Genomic DNA, 15,844 nt, shown 5'->3' on the forward strand with positions numbered 1-15,844 from the left:
TTCCTAAACGTTTCTGCTTCGGGGATCGAGACTACTTTTGGGGCTCGTGGCACACTTTACAGCGCTTTTATTCATCCAACTTGCCGTGGTTCGAACCCCTTTTTTCACTGCTGCGTGACTCCTAATTTCGAAGCTCACAAAAAACGGTCATTTTATTTCAAGAAATAAGTTCCACTCACGTTGGATTACGAACTGGGTTGCCTATATCCACTGCACGGTTATAATAATCTGAATAAATAATAAATAACTCGTGAAAGGTATTGAAAATAGACGGAAAAACCTACCGGACTGTTTTTTAACCCAAGGTCTGAACGGAGGCTAGACAATGTGAGCTTTTATGAACGAGCCTCGATTGACGCCGCGGTCCACCTTGGAAAAGTGCCTTACATAGCGAGCTAAACGGAGCTAATCGACAAGTGGATAAAAAACCCCCCAAAATCGACACTAATGCGAAAGAAGCGTCAAGTCAGCAAACCGAATTTTTTCGGTCCAGTGGCATCATTCTTCTTGTCACCTTGAAACGAATATGTCGCAAAAAAAAAATAAAATAAAATAAAAGTAGAAATTCGTGAATTTGGATAAACGTCAAAAATACTTTCATTTTGTTAATATGGAAGAAAAATGTTCTGGAAACTAGCAGAATTACGGTGTTTTCGGTAAAAGTGTCTTGCGTGCGAGCCGCTTGGTAGCTGTACTTACAATGAGTCGTTACCACGACCCTCAACAGGCGATCCAAACACGTGCACTTGGCGAGTACTTCGCGCTTGTTCACTTTTTTATTTTGGCGGCGCAAATTGGGGCCTCGAAATTTCGACTGATTTTTAACCTCTGAGGAGTCGCGGCGGTTGCAAAGCTTCTGCTTTTGCCATTTTTCCAACTTCTATCGTTAATGACTTTTAAGCATTCGTCGACACTTTATTTTTATCCTTGCTATGAATTCCTTACATTTCAATCTCCGCAAGCTCCCGCGTATAAATCTTACGACTTTTCGAGTTTTAATTCTTCGTTAAATGTTCGGTAAGCTGACCTGAAATTTCGCCAATCCATAAGCATGCGCTTTTACTTCACTGTAATTTAATATCAGTTTTTTGGAGAATATTCGGACTCGCGAAAGCAATACCTTAATGAGAAAACGAGCCTCAAAGTCGTTGGAACTGTTAAAAGACGAATTGAAAAAAATGCTGAAAATTAAAATTTTCTAATTGCTTCCTCAAGACGGTCAAGATGCGCGTGCTCAGCAAAGCTTACTCTATGAAGTGCTATATTTTTCATTTTGGCTTCCTCGTCGAGGAAGCTTTCAGCATTGTTGTAAATGCTTGTGAAAGCAATTCGTTGCTTTTCATTTTTTTTAAATAAAATTTTTACCTATACACAACAGACTTATACACATAATATCTTAGAAAATTTTCAAAAATTCAAGCGGCTAGCCGATTTTTCGAAAAACTCATATTTTCGTAAAATTCCAAAAATCATAAAATTCAAACCGCTCAACCGATATTCCCCAAATTCAATACCCCAACCTTCCTATTGTGATAATCTATAAACAAAAAAATTAGTAATGAAACTTAAAATTTTCGGAAGTTGGAGCGTCGACGCGCTTTTTTTGAAAATTTCAAAACCCCGTAGGATTCATATTTTTTTTCAAATTCTGACAAAATTGTCAGAGAATGAAGAACTCGTCTGGATTAAAATCTCTGTAAAACGGTAGCTCTGTATCTCAAATCGTTTTCGAGTTATAAGCGTTTGAATTTTGCAGTGCCGTAACATCCACACACACACACGCATCCGGACATTTTGTTCTAGGCATGATTTTCCGATGTTTTGGGACATTTTGGGCACACTGACATTGAAAACAAGAAAATAAATGTCATAATCACATGTCTTCCTCTATTTTTTTCCATATGCGTTTGCTGTTTTGATTTTCGATGGCCCCGAGCACCTGGAACTCAGTAAAAATATGTGAGCGCTCGTATCCGGGTTCTCCGCAGTTTCCCTCAGGCCTCTGCCCTATTGGGAGTCTCGAAGGAACAGGAGCAGTAAAATGAAAGCGAGGTCGAGGCGCTGCGCCATCGGATCGTGGGATCCTGGAAGAGCAGCAACGCAGGGACAGTAAAAATAAATAATAAAAAAAAAAAAAAAAACTTTTACGAAGGCACTGCAGCCTCCGACACACGGAAAAACATTTTTCGGATCGACGATAAATTCGGCTCGTTCGTTTCCGACTCGTCGCACCGACGCACCGAGAATGTTTTCTCATTGGTGACAATGAATCAAGCGGCTTAAACAGCAACGGTGTGTTCCTTATCTCTCAGTAAAAAAGAAGCGCCGCTTCAAATAAGAATTTGTCGTGATAAAAAATCGCTGAGATTCCACGGCTGATGTGCATCAACGTACTATTTTCGCTTGAGCAGAAAAAGCCATTTTTCTAAGCGTTGTCCTAGCATCGGAGCTGCGGGCGTCGCCGAGCCCCACCAAAGTCCACGCGGAGAACGAGAGGGAGCGAAAAAACGGCCCTCCTTTCGTGGCCCTCGATCTCACGGATATGAAAAAATATATACGTATAGAAGGATTACGGTAAACATGCGGGGAGTTGACAACGAATACTCAGCGAGTGAAAATGCCTCTCCGAGGGTAAAATTCAATCTCGCCGATCGCGTCGGACGAACGATGATCCGTCGGATGCAAAGCTTTTATTCTGGGCTGTCGAATTTCCTCCTCTAAATTCCACGGAACGTTTAATTCGTAAAGCGACGAAAAAACAACTCCGCGATCGTCCAATTTTTTTCGTAATCTTCGAAACAGCTGTTCCGCCTGAAAGCAGGCAGCGCGAAGTCTACTTTTTTTATTTTATTCACGAAAGAATGATGGAGCATCGAAAAAAAGTGAGATTTTCGTGCCAATAGGGGGCTCGACGAGAAATAACAAAATTTTCAAACCGCCCAATCGATCCGGCACTCGGAACGGTTGCTTTGGGAGACGAGGAAAAATAACGAAATTCTCATTTCAACATTAAAACTCATTGGAGCGAAGGGGATGAAAAAAAAACTGTTAAATGGAACTCCAACGTTTTTCTGTGAAGCTGTTTCTGTGTGCCCACTGTTTTATAACTCTCTGTATAAGCACGTGAAAAAAAGAGGAAATCTGGACAAAAACATTTTCGTTTTCTTCACTCCTTTCTTGTTCCTATCCCATTTAAGGAAAGGGCTGTTGCAAGACGGAGCGCAAAAGCGAGGACAAAGGAATACTCCGGTGTATTGTCGGATTTAGTAGAAACGAAGAAAAACAACCTCGAGAACTAATCTCCCCTCACTTTTCGCCCTCCCTTTCTTCGCCGCGCATGTTTTCGCGTATTTCTTTGCGCTCTCATCGTGATGCGAAGGTTTTACAAGCGAGGAGAAGAAGAAAAAACACAAATGTGTACCTTCCAGCAAAAAACGATTTTGCTGCGTGTGTGGCTTAGCTTCGGTTTCTCGAGAGGACGAAAGCATTCGTGGTAACAAGTTTTTACGAACTTTTTCACTTTCATTGGCACTTCTATTAGATACACGGGGAACTGGCACGTTATTTCATTTCAAATTTCGATCATTTTCATTCCTTAATCGACGAAAAGTTCAAACATGGGAAAAAAAACAAAATGTCTGGAAACGGGAAGACGAAAAAAAAGTTCGCCGATGTCGTGAAATAACAATGAGAGAGGAAAAAATACGTTAAAAGAAGAGCGGAACAAAAAGAGAGTGAGAAAATGAGATAAAAGAGTGGTGAGAAAACGTTCGAAGCGACAAAACCGAGTGACGTCGCCGCCTCTGTGATCTTCGAGATCGAAATATTCAACGAAACGCGAAAACGATCGAGCTGCATTTGGCAGGCTGATTTCCGCCGTGGGAAAATCATTATCTCAACCATCTGTTTCATTGATAGGCTTACGACATTACGAATATCACGAAAATGAAATAAAATCCCCCTGTTGTTGGCTCGTCATAAAAAATATTCGTTCTTGAAAACAACGCAAAGATATGATAGGTTAAGAAAATTCATTGGTTGCACGACCTTCGAAAAGTTCGCTCCACAAAACAAGCTAACTCAAAGTCACAAAAAATATGTACGTCATTTCTTCGAAGTATGAAACGAAAAACTTGTCGTTAGAGTATTTTCTAAAAACTATCTCAGTTTGAAAGCGTCAGAATTGTTTTTTCGTGAATTTCGAAAAATTTTCTATCGCAGTTTCCAAATTTTCGATTATAGTTTACGGATCGACGAGTGTCAGATATTTTGGAATCGAAATTCTTTGGAATTTGTTGACTGTGATCGAGTCCGTCAAAGAAGATACATTTCACTCCGCCCTCCCTTCGTTTTTGCGTTTCTTTACTCAATGACAATAGTAAATTGTAATATTTGAATATACATGACTCAATGGTAAATACCTTCCACTTTCTCGACGATTTTCAGCCCCGTCGTCACGGAAATCAGCCCGTTGACAATGATCGAATATAATATCCGTCAGCTGGCCATTACGGTATTTGATTGCACGACGAACAGACACGAATTATCACCACCACAAGAAAAACACTTTTGAGAAGCGTAGGCAAATCGTATTATCACCGCTCATTTCGTAAATCAAACGACAAACATTATATTTTTCCTTCTAACACGACCGTTAGCACGTACAATGAAATTTCAAAGAAAAATGATGATTTATATTTCGAAAACCTGTAAATTTGTTTCACACCGTAACGAATTTATTTTCGCGTAAAAAACACAATGAAACAATATTCAATAGTTGCGTTTCATTGAACAAAGCCTTTCCCGCACGGTTCCATTCACGCTTCGCTTCGTTTTTTTAAATAACCAAGCAAAGAAAAATCAAAACACGACGTTCCCTCGGCTCACTTGAAACCTGAAATACGACTACGATTCTACGCGCAGATACGGACCGTCGAGCTTGCACGCGCTCTGCGGACGCTACACTGTTTCGTTCGCTCTCCCTACGAGTTTCGAAAGCGGGCCTGCCGAATCCACAAGTCCCTCCCGAACTGCGCATACCCGCGACGCTGTCAGTTCGTGCGGTCCGAGCACCTTCGCAGTATTTACTTTTTAGTTTTAGTAAATATTACACAATCGGCAATGGAGTTTGGTTATGATTTTTTTTTATGTTCTAAGGGGAAAACACGACAGACGATTATGTCGAAAATATAGAACAAAATTGTCTCTTGTCTGTTCCTACCACGCTTGCCAAACTAAAGTTTTAAGCAAATTAGTGCTTATTTGGCCAGGGCTCTTACCGGAATCGCACTTCGAAATTATAAAAATCTGCGCTTCAGACCAAAAATCATCCCGCGGTGCAATTTCAAAATAACGTTTTAAGTACGAATAAAGCGTTCGCGGAGCGCGCCTATCGCACACAACCAACAATTCAGTGACAAACAGAAACTTTTTCGGAACGATCTCGATTTAATGGTGATCCGTATGCTTTGGTCTTTCAATATATATACCAAAGAGCATGTCAACAATTCTGTCGACATTCTGTAAAATTCAGAAAATGAAAATCCCTCCCCCCCCCCCCCCCCCCCCAGCACTAATCTCAAACGGCGCCTCGTAAATAACGTTTTCCTTCAGTCCGTCTACCCGGCATGCATCAGGTGGTAGTCGCGTGAATCACGTGACTATTCTACATGCACCGGCGGCGCAAAAAAAATAAGAAAATGAAAAAGTCAATTTTTGTCAAGAATTTAGCAACTCGATAGAGTTGCTATTAGATTGGAAATTAATAAAGAAATACCAAGTCACGACTATACCAACCATGAAATGGATGATCGTTGCGCGGCTCCGGCGTTATCCCAAAAGGCCTCGAACGAATGGTCGGGGGACAATAATGCTTGGCCATGCAGTAGTTCGCGAAATTCGATGAAGTACAAAATATAGAAAAAATCCGAAATTTTGCTAAAGTTCTGTTGATGTAATTTTTTTTATAAAGAAAAATCTGTTCGGAAACAATAATTTTGTAAAAAATATTGTTGAGACAAGAAACATGAGAAACTGGATGAATGAAGGGCGAAAGATCCTTTTTACTTTTTTTTTATTATAAAAAAAAGTTTGCAATTTGTACAAAAAATCGTATTCTTTTGCAAGACGACATATAATTATGATAGTTTCAGTATTATGAAACCCTCGCACCATTAACAGTCGTGAAAATTGAAAAATCTCAATTAATACATAACAATAATCTAGCACGATTTTTCATATTTATCTTTGACAAAAATTATTCTTTACGCATCCAAAGACCGATGCGATCGATATCGTGATTTAAAGAAAAAAAAAAAAACAATAAGCTTTTTTTTTCACACGCAGATTTTTGTTAAGATGCATGATGAATAACGATACAAATTTCAACCACATATTCATTCTCAACACTTAATCAATAATAATATCTAAAATAATGCAATTTGTCATTGCAAAAAAAAGTTTTTTAAAAATGTGACAATTTTGTGATGTTTTTTGTGAATTCTTGTAGGCGTTACAACAAACCGTGTTTAAGTCAAATCAGGAAGCAATTCTTCGTTGATAATGGTGTTTGGGCAAGCTCGGCCGTTGGAAACAAATTCGGAAAAAAACAACACGTATCAACAAACTCGAACATTCAATTATCATACCAAAAAGATCAATATTAACTAACATTTCTCCGCACTTTTGTACTCATCCATTATTTTTACACATATTTTTTCACATATATATGCTTTCTTGTTTGTCGTTTGTTAAAGTTGTTTTATACACTCTTAAATAACATGATTTTCCTCCAATTTGGCAATTGGAATTCTCGTTTTCTTTACCATTCCACGTGATCATGAGCCCTTTGCGTACTTTTATTTTTGTTTAGTTTTTTTTTTTTTATTTTTTATTTTACTTGGACTAGAGCATTTGTGCTGCAAGAATTTCTTCCTGTTGTATTTTCTTTCGGTAATTGTCCAACGTAACTTGTATAGTTTTCTCCGAATAACGACAATTCTCAGCGCCGCAGGTACATGTGAATGACTTGCACTTTATTATCCAAAACTTTTCACCGTAATCGAATCTGTTAAAGGAGATAAAATTAACGAAAAGTTAATATTTGTTGAATTGTTTTTGAATCAATCGACGTTCATTAGATAAGAATTTGTGCAATTTTGCATCCTCGTTATCAATTTGTAATATCTGATGGTGGACTGGAAATATTTACGATAACAAGTGTTTCGTTTGAAGGATTTTGAGTCGGTTTCTCTTACCCTAGTTCTTCATCGGCCTCGATGTCACGATTGGCGAAAAACGCTATTCTAGGAAAATGTAAATCTTGATGCTCAACGAACACTCGCACCGGTAATAAATTTGGTGCGCACGAGTGATTTATAAACCGGGCTATATTTCCGTAACGTCTTGCATCTATGCAATAAGTTTCTCCGTCCTGAAAACGAAAAAAAAAAATCGAACGAGTTTTTTCATGACTCAGCGGAAGAGAGAAAAAAATGTTCAATGGAAAGGATCATTTTGAAACGAAGTTTTGAATTCATTTTGTTTCAGAAATGATCAGTGTCTTTGTAACAAGAAAATGTTGATAAAATATGAGGAGAAAGCAGCATAAAAAACGTGAAAACTCACTCGATTGTCCAAATCGAAAAGATAAGAATCGTCTTCTCGATGATCAGCTTCAGAATCAGAAATAATTTCACCGACGTATTCACAGACGTAAGTCCCTTTGGGTATGTGTCTGAGCGTTCGTAAGCCCCAACCCTTGCCCGTAGTACGAAACAACTGAAATCTCTGCGTCAAACCATGCTGAACGACCCGATTGTTACAAGTGATACGATTACAATCGCATGCTTGATTACACTCGAAGAGCATTGGTGGATCTGAACAGAAAAAAAGAAAGTATTGAAGTAATGAAAAAATTAGCGTCAAAATAATCAAATTATCAATTTTGTTAAATGAAATTTTTTTATCGCTTTACCGGTGTAATTGAACTCTGGAATCAGCTTCCCTTCCTCGCTGTACCAACATCTCAGACTGATATTACCACAGAGACATTTTTCAGAGCTGCAATTATCCTCGCAATGGCAGGACTGTAACGAAGTTATCGTACGATCAACGTTTATATTGCTCGTAAAGCAATTTTCCGTGACGTAAAGAAAATCCGTTGGTTTGTCTTCGGTGTCGTAACCGTTTACACATTGTATCGGGTTAGTCTCTTTCCCCCTCGATATATCGCTGCAAAGGCCATCGATAAATGGTCAGAAAAACTCTCTTCTCGTCGTTGCACGTACTACTCGGTTCTTTTTTTGCTCTAACAATATGGGTCATAATAACTTTGGTTTACACTCAAAAAAATTGGTGATTTCCATGGATAAATAAAATGACAGATGTTGTCCGTCGGATTTTTATACGGAATATCATTTTTTGCTAAACTATAGAAAACAATGACTAGGTCAACTTTTTTTCTTGCCGATTTTTCTACAATCTATTAATTGAAATTGTTGAATACTTTGTAAGAATCCTCGTAGTTTTTTCCCACATGTGTTCCGATAGCTCGTTGACTTTCGCATTGAGTCGGAGTGCTGCCAGCGTATCGCCATCGTTGACACAACAATTCACCGCCGTCTCACCGGCAGCATTAACTTCGCTGACTTTTGCCCCTCGAGCTAACAAAAGCACGCTCACGGCATACTGATCCTGTCTCGCTGCTATGTGCCTGTAAGCCGAACCGGAAATTATACAAAGTTTTCGAAAACCTTTCACATCCAACAAACTCAATCGAGGGCGATTCAATTAACCAAGTTCTTGCGATTCTCTTAATCGATTTCTCACACAATACTAAAGCCTTTTTTTTCTTTATCTGCTTAAGAAATTTACGTCTACTTACAAAGGTGTGTCGCCGTGAACGTTAACCGCATTCACGTCGCAACCCTCGTTTAGCAACATTTCAGTTATTTCTGAGCTTCCGCTGTACGCGCTCCAATGCAGAGCTATATTTTGCTCGGCATCTCGAATCAGAGGATCACACTTCTTCTCCAAAAGGAACCGTGCGACGTTCGAGTGACGAAATTCACAGGCCCATATGAGACTCGTCCAGCCACCGTCATCGACGGAATCTGAAACATTGTTTTTTTATCTTCAACCGTGTTTTCCAATTTCGTGGATTTTCGTTACGCTCTGAGAGTGAATTCTTTAGTCACTTATTGTTACTTCATTCGCTGTGCTTTACGAAATTTTCTTGGTATCAAGTTTACCTTTTCCAGAGTTTTCCATGAAAAGATTTTTTTCGGAATTATTGTGACGTTGCAGTGAGTTTTGAAGAATGTAAAAAAAATGAAACAAAAAAATTCCCCATAACTTACAATTACATTTTAGAGTGTTTGGTTTACAATTTTCCGAAAAAAAAACCCCTCACAAAGATCAATACGATAAAAACTTTCTCACGCTTCCTCCACTTAAATTTTCGTTCCCAAATGAATGATAATGAAATATTAATTTACCTACTAAAGTCCGAGGTACTTTGCACTCGGATAGAATGATTCTACACGCTTTCAAATGCCCCGACTTGGCTGCCATGTGCAAAGCCGTCATACCATCCTCTCCTTTGAGGGTAACGTCAGCTCCTGTTCTTACGAGGTATTTAACGACGTCCGTTTTACCCTCAGTGGCAGCAAGCATCAACGGCGTTAATTGATTTTTGTCCATGACATCGACTTGGGCTCCCGCTTGGATCAACACATGGACACATCCCAAATGTCCTTTTTCCGCGGCTATGTGAAGTCCTGTGCGATGAGATTGCTCCCGGAATGTGTGGTTCGCGTTGTAACCGCATGCTGAAAAAATTTCATGATTCTATCAACAAAAAAAGACTTTTGAGGAACATGCTTTAAGGAGTTTCGACATAAAATAAAATGCGAGCAGTTTTATTCTTTTCACATTATTTTTCTGCAATTTCGAGCTCTCACGAAATACAATGTTCATACAATTCAGCAAATTTAACATGGCTCGATGCGCGTTTCTCCAAAAAATTAATCTTTCGTTTCAAAGTTTCCAATGACAAACTCAGTTTTGAACGAGCAACACCAGAGAAAATGAAAAAAAGGTAATAGTGCCAACGAGTCTGGAGAGATTTCTTACCCAAAACATTGACCAATTTTTCCAAATCGCCATTTTTCACTGACGTGTAGAGACTCATGATCGTGTATCGTTCCGGTCGATCGGAAAGCGTCGCTTCCGGTATTTTAATATCCTCGGGACTAACCAATGGACTCGGTGGTCGTTCGGCCAATTTAGTATTGTCACCTTTTCCCGGCAAGCTCATTTTGGCAGATGGAAACTTGGAGAATTTTCTTCTAGTTGGTATATAAACAGGTTTTCGTGTGCCGTTCATTGTGACCAATATTTCGTAAATCGTACTCTCAGTTGCACAGTGAGGGCAGGCCGACTTTTTATTGACTATCGTTTCACATTCTCGATGAAACTGATGACCGTTTGCGCATTGCACGAATTTACCTTGAGTACAAAACAAACCGCATGATGGACAACAGTTGTGCCTTAATAATCTCTCCTTGTGCGTACGACATAGGATTATGAAGGGAACACACGTGCTCGGACGCCGCATCGCAACGTCGTTGCTATCGACCTCGTTGCAACATCCGACTAACCGATTATCGATCGAATCGATCGCTGTACAGTAGAGAGGCGCGCCTGAGCCGGTTATCGTTACGTACAACTGCGACCTGACTTGGCACAGACACTTCATTGTTTGCTCGTACGACTGAAACGAAGCAATCAAATTTATTATTTTTTTGTCCTATTTTGACCGTTCTTGGTAAATAATTTGCGTTGGATAAAAAAGTCGCTGTACATTTTTTATGTTGAATTAGCAAATGAAACTTTTCATTCTTAGATCCGTCATAAACAGGAATCGAATGGGAAATGTAAAGATTTCGATTAAATCGAAACTGTTGAGATGTTTTGTTCAATTCTGTTTAAAAGATACCGCGTCAATAAAACTATTGGAAACGTGTCTTCCAGTCTTCAATGTTTTTCTACGTATATGAGTTTGACTAAAACCAAAAATGGAATAAATCGATGTCCGGCTTGAGGAATAACCCACCTCGCTGAATATCGCAGTTGATTCGGGTTTCGAAGCTTGTCCCTCTGCGGGGCTGGGACTCGGTGCCATACTTCGGCGAGTTCGTTTAACGGGACCTGTAAATTCTGCAAAAAAATTTCAAAAACTTCGTGAAACTTATCTCAAGGTATTCACTCGTGTTTAGGTTCCAGTAAGAAAAATTGCGAAGCCTAAATACCTTCGGGATAGTCGTTGTTTTTCCCCGTTTCAGCTATAGAGGGAGAAGATCCATCTGGAATGTAAATATCTCAATATTATTTCTGACCTATAAAAAAAAAAAATTAGATGAAAGTTTGCATCGTCAGAAATCGATACAAATGTTCTCCTATTTTTAATAATTTTAATTTCATTCAGTTGTCCGTATCGTTTCGATGATTTTGAAAAGAGATTGTGCAAAGCTTAAGGAGGGTGGCTACGTTCGTCAAATTGATAAGAAATTGATCAAATTTGGTGATAATGTTCTTCAACATCAAGTGCGAAGACACAATTTTTTTCAAAATTTTCTTCTGCTTAGTTATCGAGTAATTACGGATTAAAGCAAATTTCTTATGCCCGGAATGTATACCTATATATATGGAAACGCTATGCTTATACACTTGAACTTTAGTGATCAATTACTCGATAACTGTACAGAAGAAAAATCTTAAAAAATTTGTATTGTCAAATTTGGCCCTAAAGAATATGTTCACCAAATTTTATTAAATTCTTATCATTTTGAAATTTTTAATGTATTTAACATGGTTTTGCATGGCAACATTGTATCGTCGGTAGCCACCCTCCTTAATTCATTTTTTCTTAAAAATTTTGTTACGATAATGAAAACCCAAAATTTTAAGAATAAAATCGTTTTTCCTATTTGTTAAACGCGTACCTTCGAAAGAGTCAGTCTTCGCTATTTTTCTAGCAGCTTGAGCACTCCGTGGTCTTCCACGGTCTCTCCTCGTTCGTCCAGCAACAGGTTTTAAAAATGGTTTATCTATATCGCTACTCGAACTTTCGTCATTTCCGGCAGGATTATTTGAGCTAGTCTCGCTAGAGGTGATTCTCGATTGACCACCATCCGAATTGGTTTTAGTAATGGGCGATAACTTTGGCATACCATCATAATCGCTTATAGAATTATTCTGTGACTCTTCAAGGCTCACTTCGTTTATACTATTCTCAGAATTCCCGAGCCTTGAGTTTTCCAAAGTGCTATTTCCCTCACCAACTAACGAATTGCTCGTATCACCATTTTGGACGACAACTTCTGTCTTCACTTCGGCTGTCAACTTTGACTGAGCCGGCTTCGATTGTTCTTTCATTGGTTTTTTTGGCCTTCCTGGTTTGGCTTTTCTCTTCCATTGCGATGTCTCCAAAGTGTAATTCGATTTTTCTTTTCTTGCCATTGCACTCTCTAGAACCGTACTCCTGAAAGGCTCTTTGCACAAACGACGAGCCGAACGTTTTGGACCTGGCGATTCTTCTGCTGAGTCGCTGCAAGAATTAATTTTTTTCTCATTAAATCTCGTCAATAAATGGTAGCTTTTTTACACAAAACTTTTGGGTCCAACAAATTAATTGTTTCTACGAATATCTTAATCTTGAGTCATTTTTCCATAGTCAGTGAGTTAATCAGAAAATTGATCTCAACTTTAATCTAAGCCTTTTTACAGGGGAACCCCATGCCCAAAATTTGGTACAATGAAAGAACCAGTATTTTATTTTTTATTGTAAATATACTATTTTCAAAATGTCTAGAAACATGTTGAAAATTCGATCGATCAGTCAATTAAAAATATGTGAAGCCACACTTCGTTACTCTTCAACGAATATGAACAGTAATCCAATTTGTGACTAATTAACCCATTGAAAACATTAACAGCTTAAAAAATTAATGGTCAGCGATAGAAGCATTGGGAATCTAACAAATGTTTAAAAACATCTTATCTTAAGAAACAAAAGAGCTGTTGAATATAACAAAACGTTTGTTTACCTCAAGACTCTGGATCTTGCTCGTGCGGCTCTTCGTTTTCTCGTTACAGGAGGTTCTGGTTCCGATTGTTTGTTGGTTTCCCCGACAGCTTCCATATCTACGTCCTCAACTACAGAATCTTCATTTTCCAGTTTTTTGTCTGGCTCTTTTTCCTCTTGTTCAGGGACTTTTTCATCGTTTTCCAAACTTTTTTCTTTACTAGTTTCTCCAGATGAATCTTTGGACTCATCATTTTTTTCCTCGTCAACCTTGGATTCATCGTCATTCTTAGACTCCTCATTTTCTGATTTATCCGCATTGTCAGAATTCTCATCGGAATGTTCAATTTTTACAGAAACACCACCGATTTGATCACAATTGCCAAGTTCATCGGGGACAAGACTGAGATTGGAGGAGCAGCTTGAGATTTTAGTCTTCCTGCCATAATCAGTATTTTCATCAATAGTCCTAAACGTGAGGACGATTCGTGGTATGTTGTTATCTTTTTTGGACACGTTTTCCGGCTTAGTTTTATCGCGTTCACCAACCGAGTCGTCAGTCTCGTTGATTTTAGTAATTGACGAGTGTTCTTCGTTCCGTGAATTCGCTCTTATGATCGAGACGTCGTTAGAATTATCCGAAAGATTTTTTTTCAACTCGCTCGACGTTTCCATGTCCTTTTGCATCGAGTTCAATTTGTTGTTCACTTTGACACTAGTAGTTTGATTGTCGGCGGACTGCTTCACCGGAGTAACGACACTGCGATTGAACTCGCTAGTCATTCCAGCTAGAATCTGCTCGATGCTGACCTTTTCCTCAACCTCTTTGCCGCTCTCAACAGCGGCCATTTCTTCGTCTTCGGGCACTTTGGAGACGAGCTCGTCCTTGCTACCCTCAAGGCATTCTTTACGATCACTCTTCTCCATATTTCATTCACGACATGAATATCTAGCAATATGAATAAATGAACGGAAAAACAAAAAACACGGAGAGCTGACCGATTTCTCACTATAACCTGTTATTCATAAGTGATCTACGATGAAGATCGAAACTAGTTTCCAAAATCTTTGAAACATTCCAAACAGGCAAAATTGTACAGAAAACACTCGAAGAAGTCACAAACACGCGACTGAACCAGCTGAATTCGAAGTGTCCACGTATACTTTGATTTTAACAGGTACTTCGTTATTCTGCTTCTTTCTGCATCGTCAACGTCAGAGAACCCGAACAGCGCACGCGGCCACAACGGAACACAGCCGAAAATGCAAACTTACCGAACTCTTCGTCAGACAACCCGATGAGTTAAAGTTTCGGGTTGTATTTCGCTGTTTTTACGGTGTGCTTAGCAATAACATTGAAGTTTGAACCCATTTAAATGAACTAATTAATGACCGCAATTATTCATATAGCGTGTACATTTTTATTTTTCAATAACACCGCCGAACATGAAGAATGAGACGAGCCTAGGCTGGCGTGCCCCGCGTAGCGCCGGAGGCCATATTGATTGTTCAGGGACGAGAGAGACGCCCGTCCGTCGTCTACTATCGTTGCTACTATGTACGTGTACGCGCGAGCAGCCGATCCAGCGATCAGGAAAATACGTTATAAAGAATAAAATTCTTAGTTTATCAAATAAATTTGTGATTCGCCTCTTTTTACGATGTAATATTTTTTTTTCTAGTCAAGTTTCTCCAAAAATTCGTTTGCCTGCTCTTACATTTATACATATATAATTTTGTAACTCTCGAACATATTTGGTAACTGTTGAAAAACTGGAAACCAAATTGAGGGATCATATAAGCTATGGATTCGTATCGAATTCTTCAGCTTACTGCAACGTGGCAAAACCTACAAGTCGTTCTAAAAATAACCATTGTCTTTTTTCCAAATCCTCCATTCAGATCTAAAAATAACCGGTTCCATTAAATCCTGCATCATTACATACATGGGAGTTATTGTTTTCATGATTGGAAAATATACTTCATTTTGTTGCCAGCTATCGATTAACACGCTTTGCGATTGAAAACAACACTTTTCACGCACCCTCATATAAATCACGTCAAGAATATAACGCATAAGAAAAGTATCTTCAAATGTACTGAAAATATTCGAATCAAAGCGACAAATGGTCGAAAATGCCCATAATGCAAATTGCTTATACTTGATATCCTTGGCGAGTTCAAAAAATTAAAATTTCTTAAACCCCATCGAAAACTCGCATCGATTTCTCATTTTTATGGATTATTTACAATTGAATGTCTCATAAACACTGGTAGTCCGTATCTTATTGTCGTCTTTATGGAAATGAACCCAGAAATTGAAAAGTATCGACTGTCTTTTTCCATGTTACGTCACTACTCAATAGAACCACAAGTTTTTGTTTACAGCTAAATAAATAAAGCAATTATGTACATTTACGGAAGCCATATGTAAAAGATAAGGTGACAATACCCGGTGGACTGCTCATGCTGAGGTCACCAACGCCAAAGAGCGAGCGAGATTTAGAAACTCGTTGATTTTCGTTGTCAAAATATATATACTGAAGGAATTTGACACGAAGAATTACTGTTATCGTCGGGGCGGCGTCATTCGCCTGAGGAAAATTTCCAACTGAATAGTTTTTATCAAAAAAAAAATATTAAGTTATTCCTCGTCACGACACGATTCCGTGTGCTGTTATGTTCAGATAATCATTTTCCGAATAGAGTGCTCCTAGAAAAAATTTCCTCTGCCATATATCTAAGAAAAAACCTAAC

At 38.7% G+C, this 15,844-nt stretch overlaps 1 protein-coding gene across 1 annotated transcript; it reads right to left on the reverse strand.

Moving 5' to 3' along the window:
* Positions 1-6,056: 6,056 nt before the first annotated feature.
* On the reverse strand, positions 6,057-15,607 carry G9a (histone-lysine N-methyltransferase G9a). Its single transcript, XM_043419331.1, has 13 exons — positions 15,540-15,607; positions 13,110-14,036; positions 12,006-12,610; positions 11,313-11,366; positions 11,117-11,220; positions 10,135-10,774; positions 9,498-9,830; positions 8,885-9,113; positions 8,507-8,713; positions 7,976-8,232; positions 7,627-7,877; positions 7,257-7,432; positions 6,057-7,066 (listed from the first exon to the last, which is right to left on the reverse strand). The coding sequence occupies exons 2-13, from the start codon at positions 14,012-14,014 to the stop codon at positions 6,904-6,906; spliced, it is 3,924 nt and encodes a 1,307-aa protein (XP_043275266.1). The 5' UTR covers positions 14,015-14,036; positions 15,540-15,607; the 3' UTR covers positions 6,057-6,903.
* Positions 15,608-15,844: the final 237 nt, after the last annotated feature.

Source organism: Venturia canescens, chromosome 5 (assembly GCF_019457755.1).
Source record: "Venturia canescens isolate UGA chromosome 5, ASM1945775v1, whole genome shotgun sequence".
Classification (NCBI taxonomy): Eukaryota; Metazoa; Arthropoda; class Insecta; order Hymenoptera; family Ichneumonidae; genus Venturia; species Venturia canescens.

Coding starts and splice junctions, on each gene's coding strand:
- G9a (XM_043419331.1), bottom strand. CDS start 14,014: ATGGAGAAGAGTGATCGTAAAGAATGCCTTGAGGGTAGCAAGGACGAG. Junction 12,611..13,109: donor GCAAGATCCAGAGTCTTGAG/GTAAACAAACGT, acceptor TAATTCTTGCAG/CGACTCAGCAGAAGAATCGC. Junction 7,433..7,626: donor TTTTCGATTTGGACAATCGA/GTGAGTTTTCAC, acceptor TTTCGTTTTCAG/GACGGAGAAACTTATTGCAT.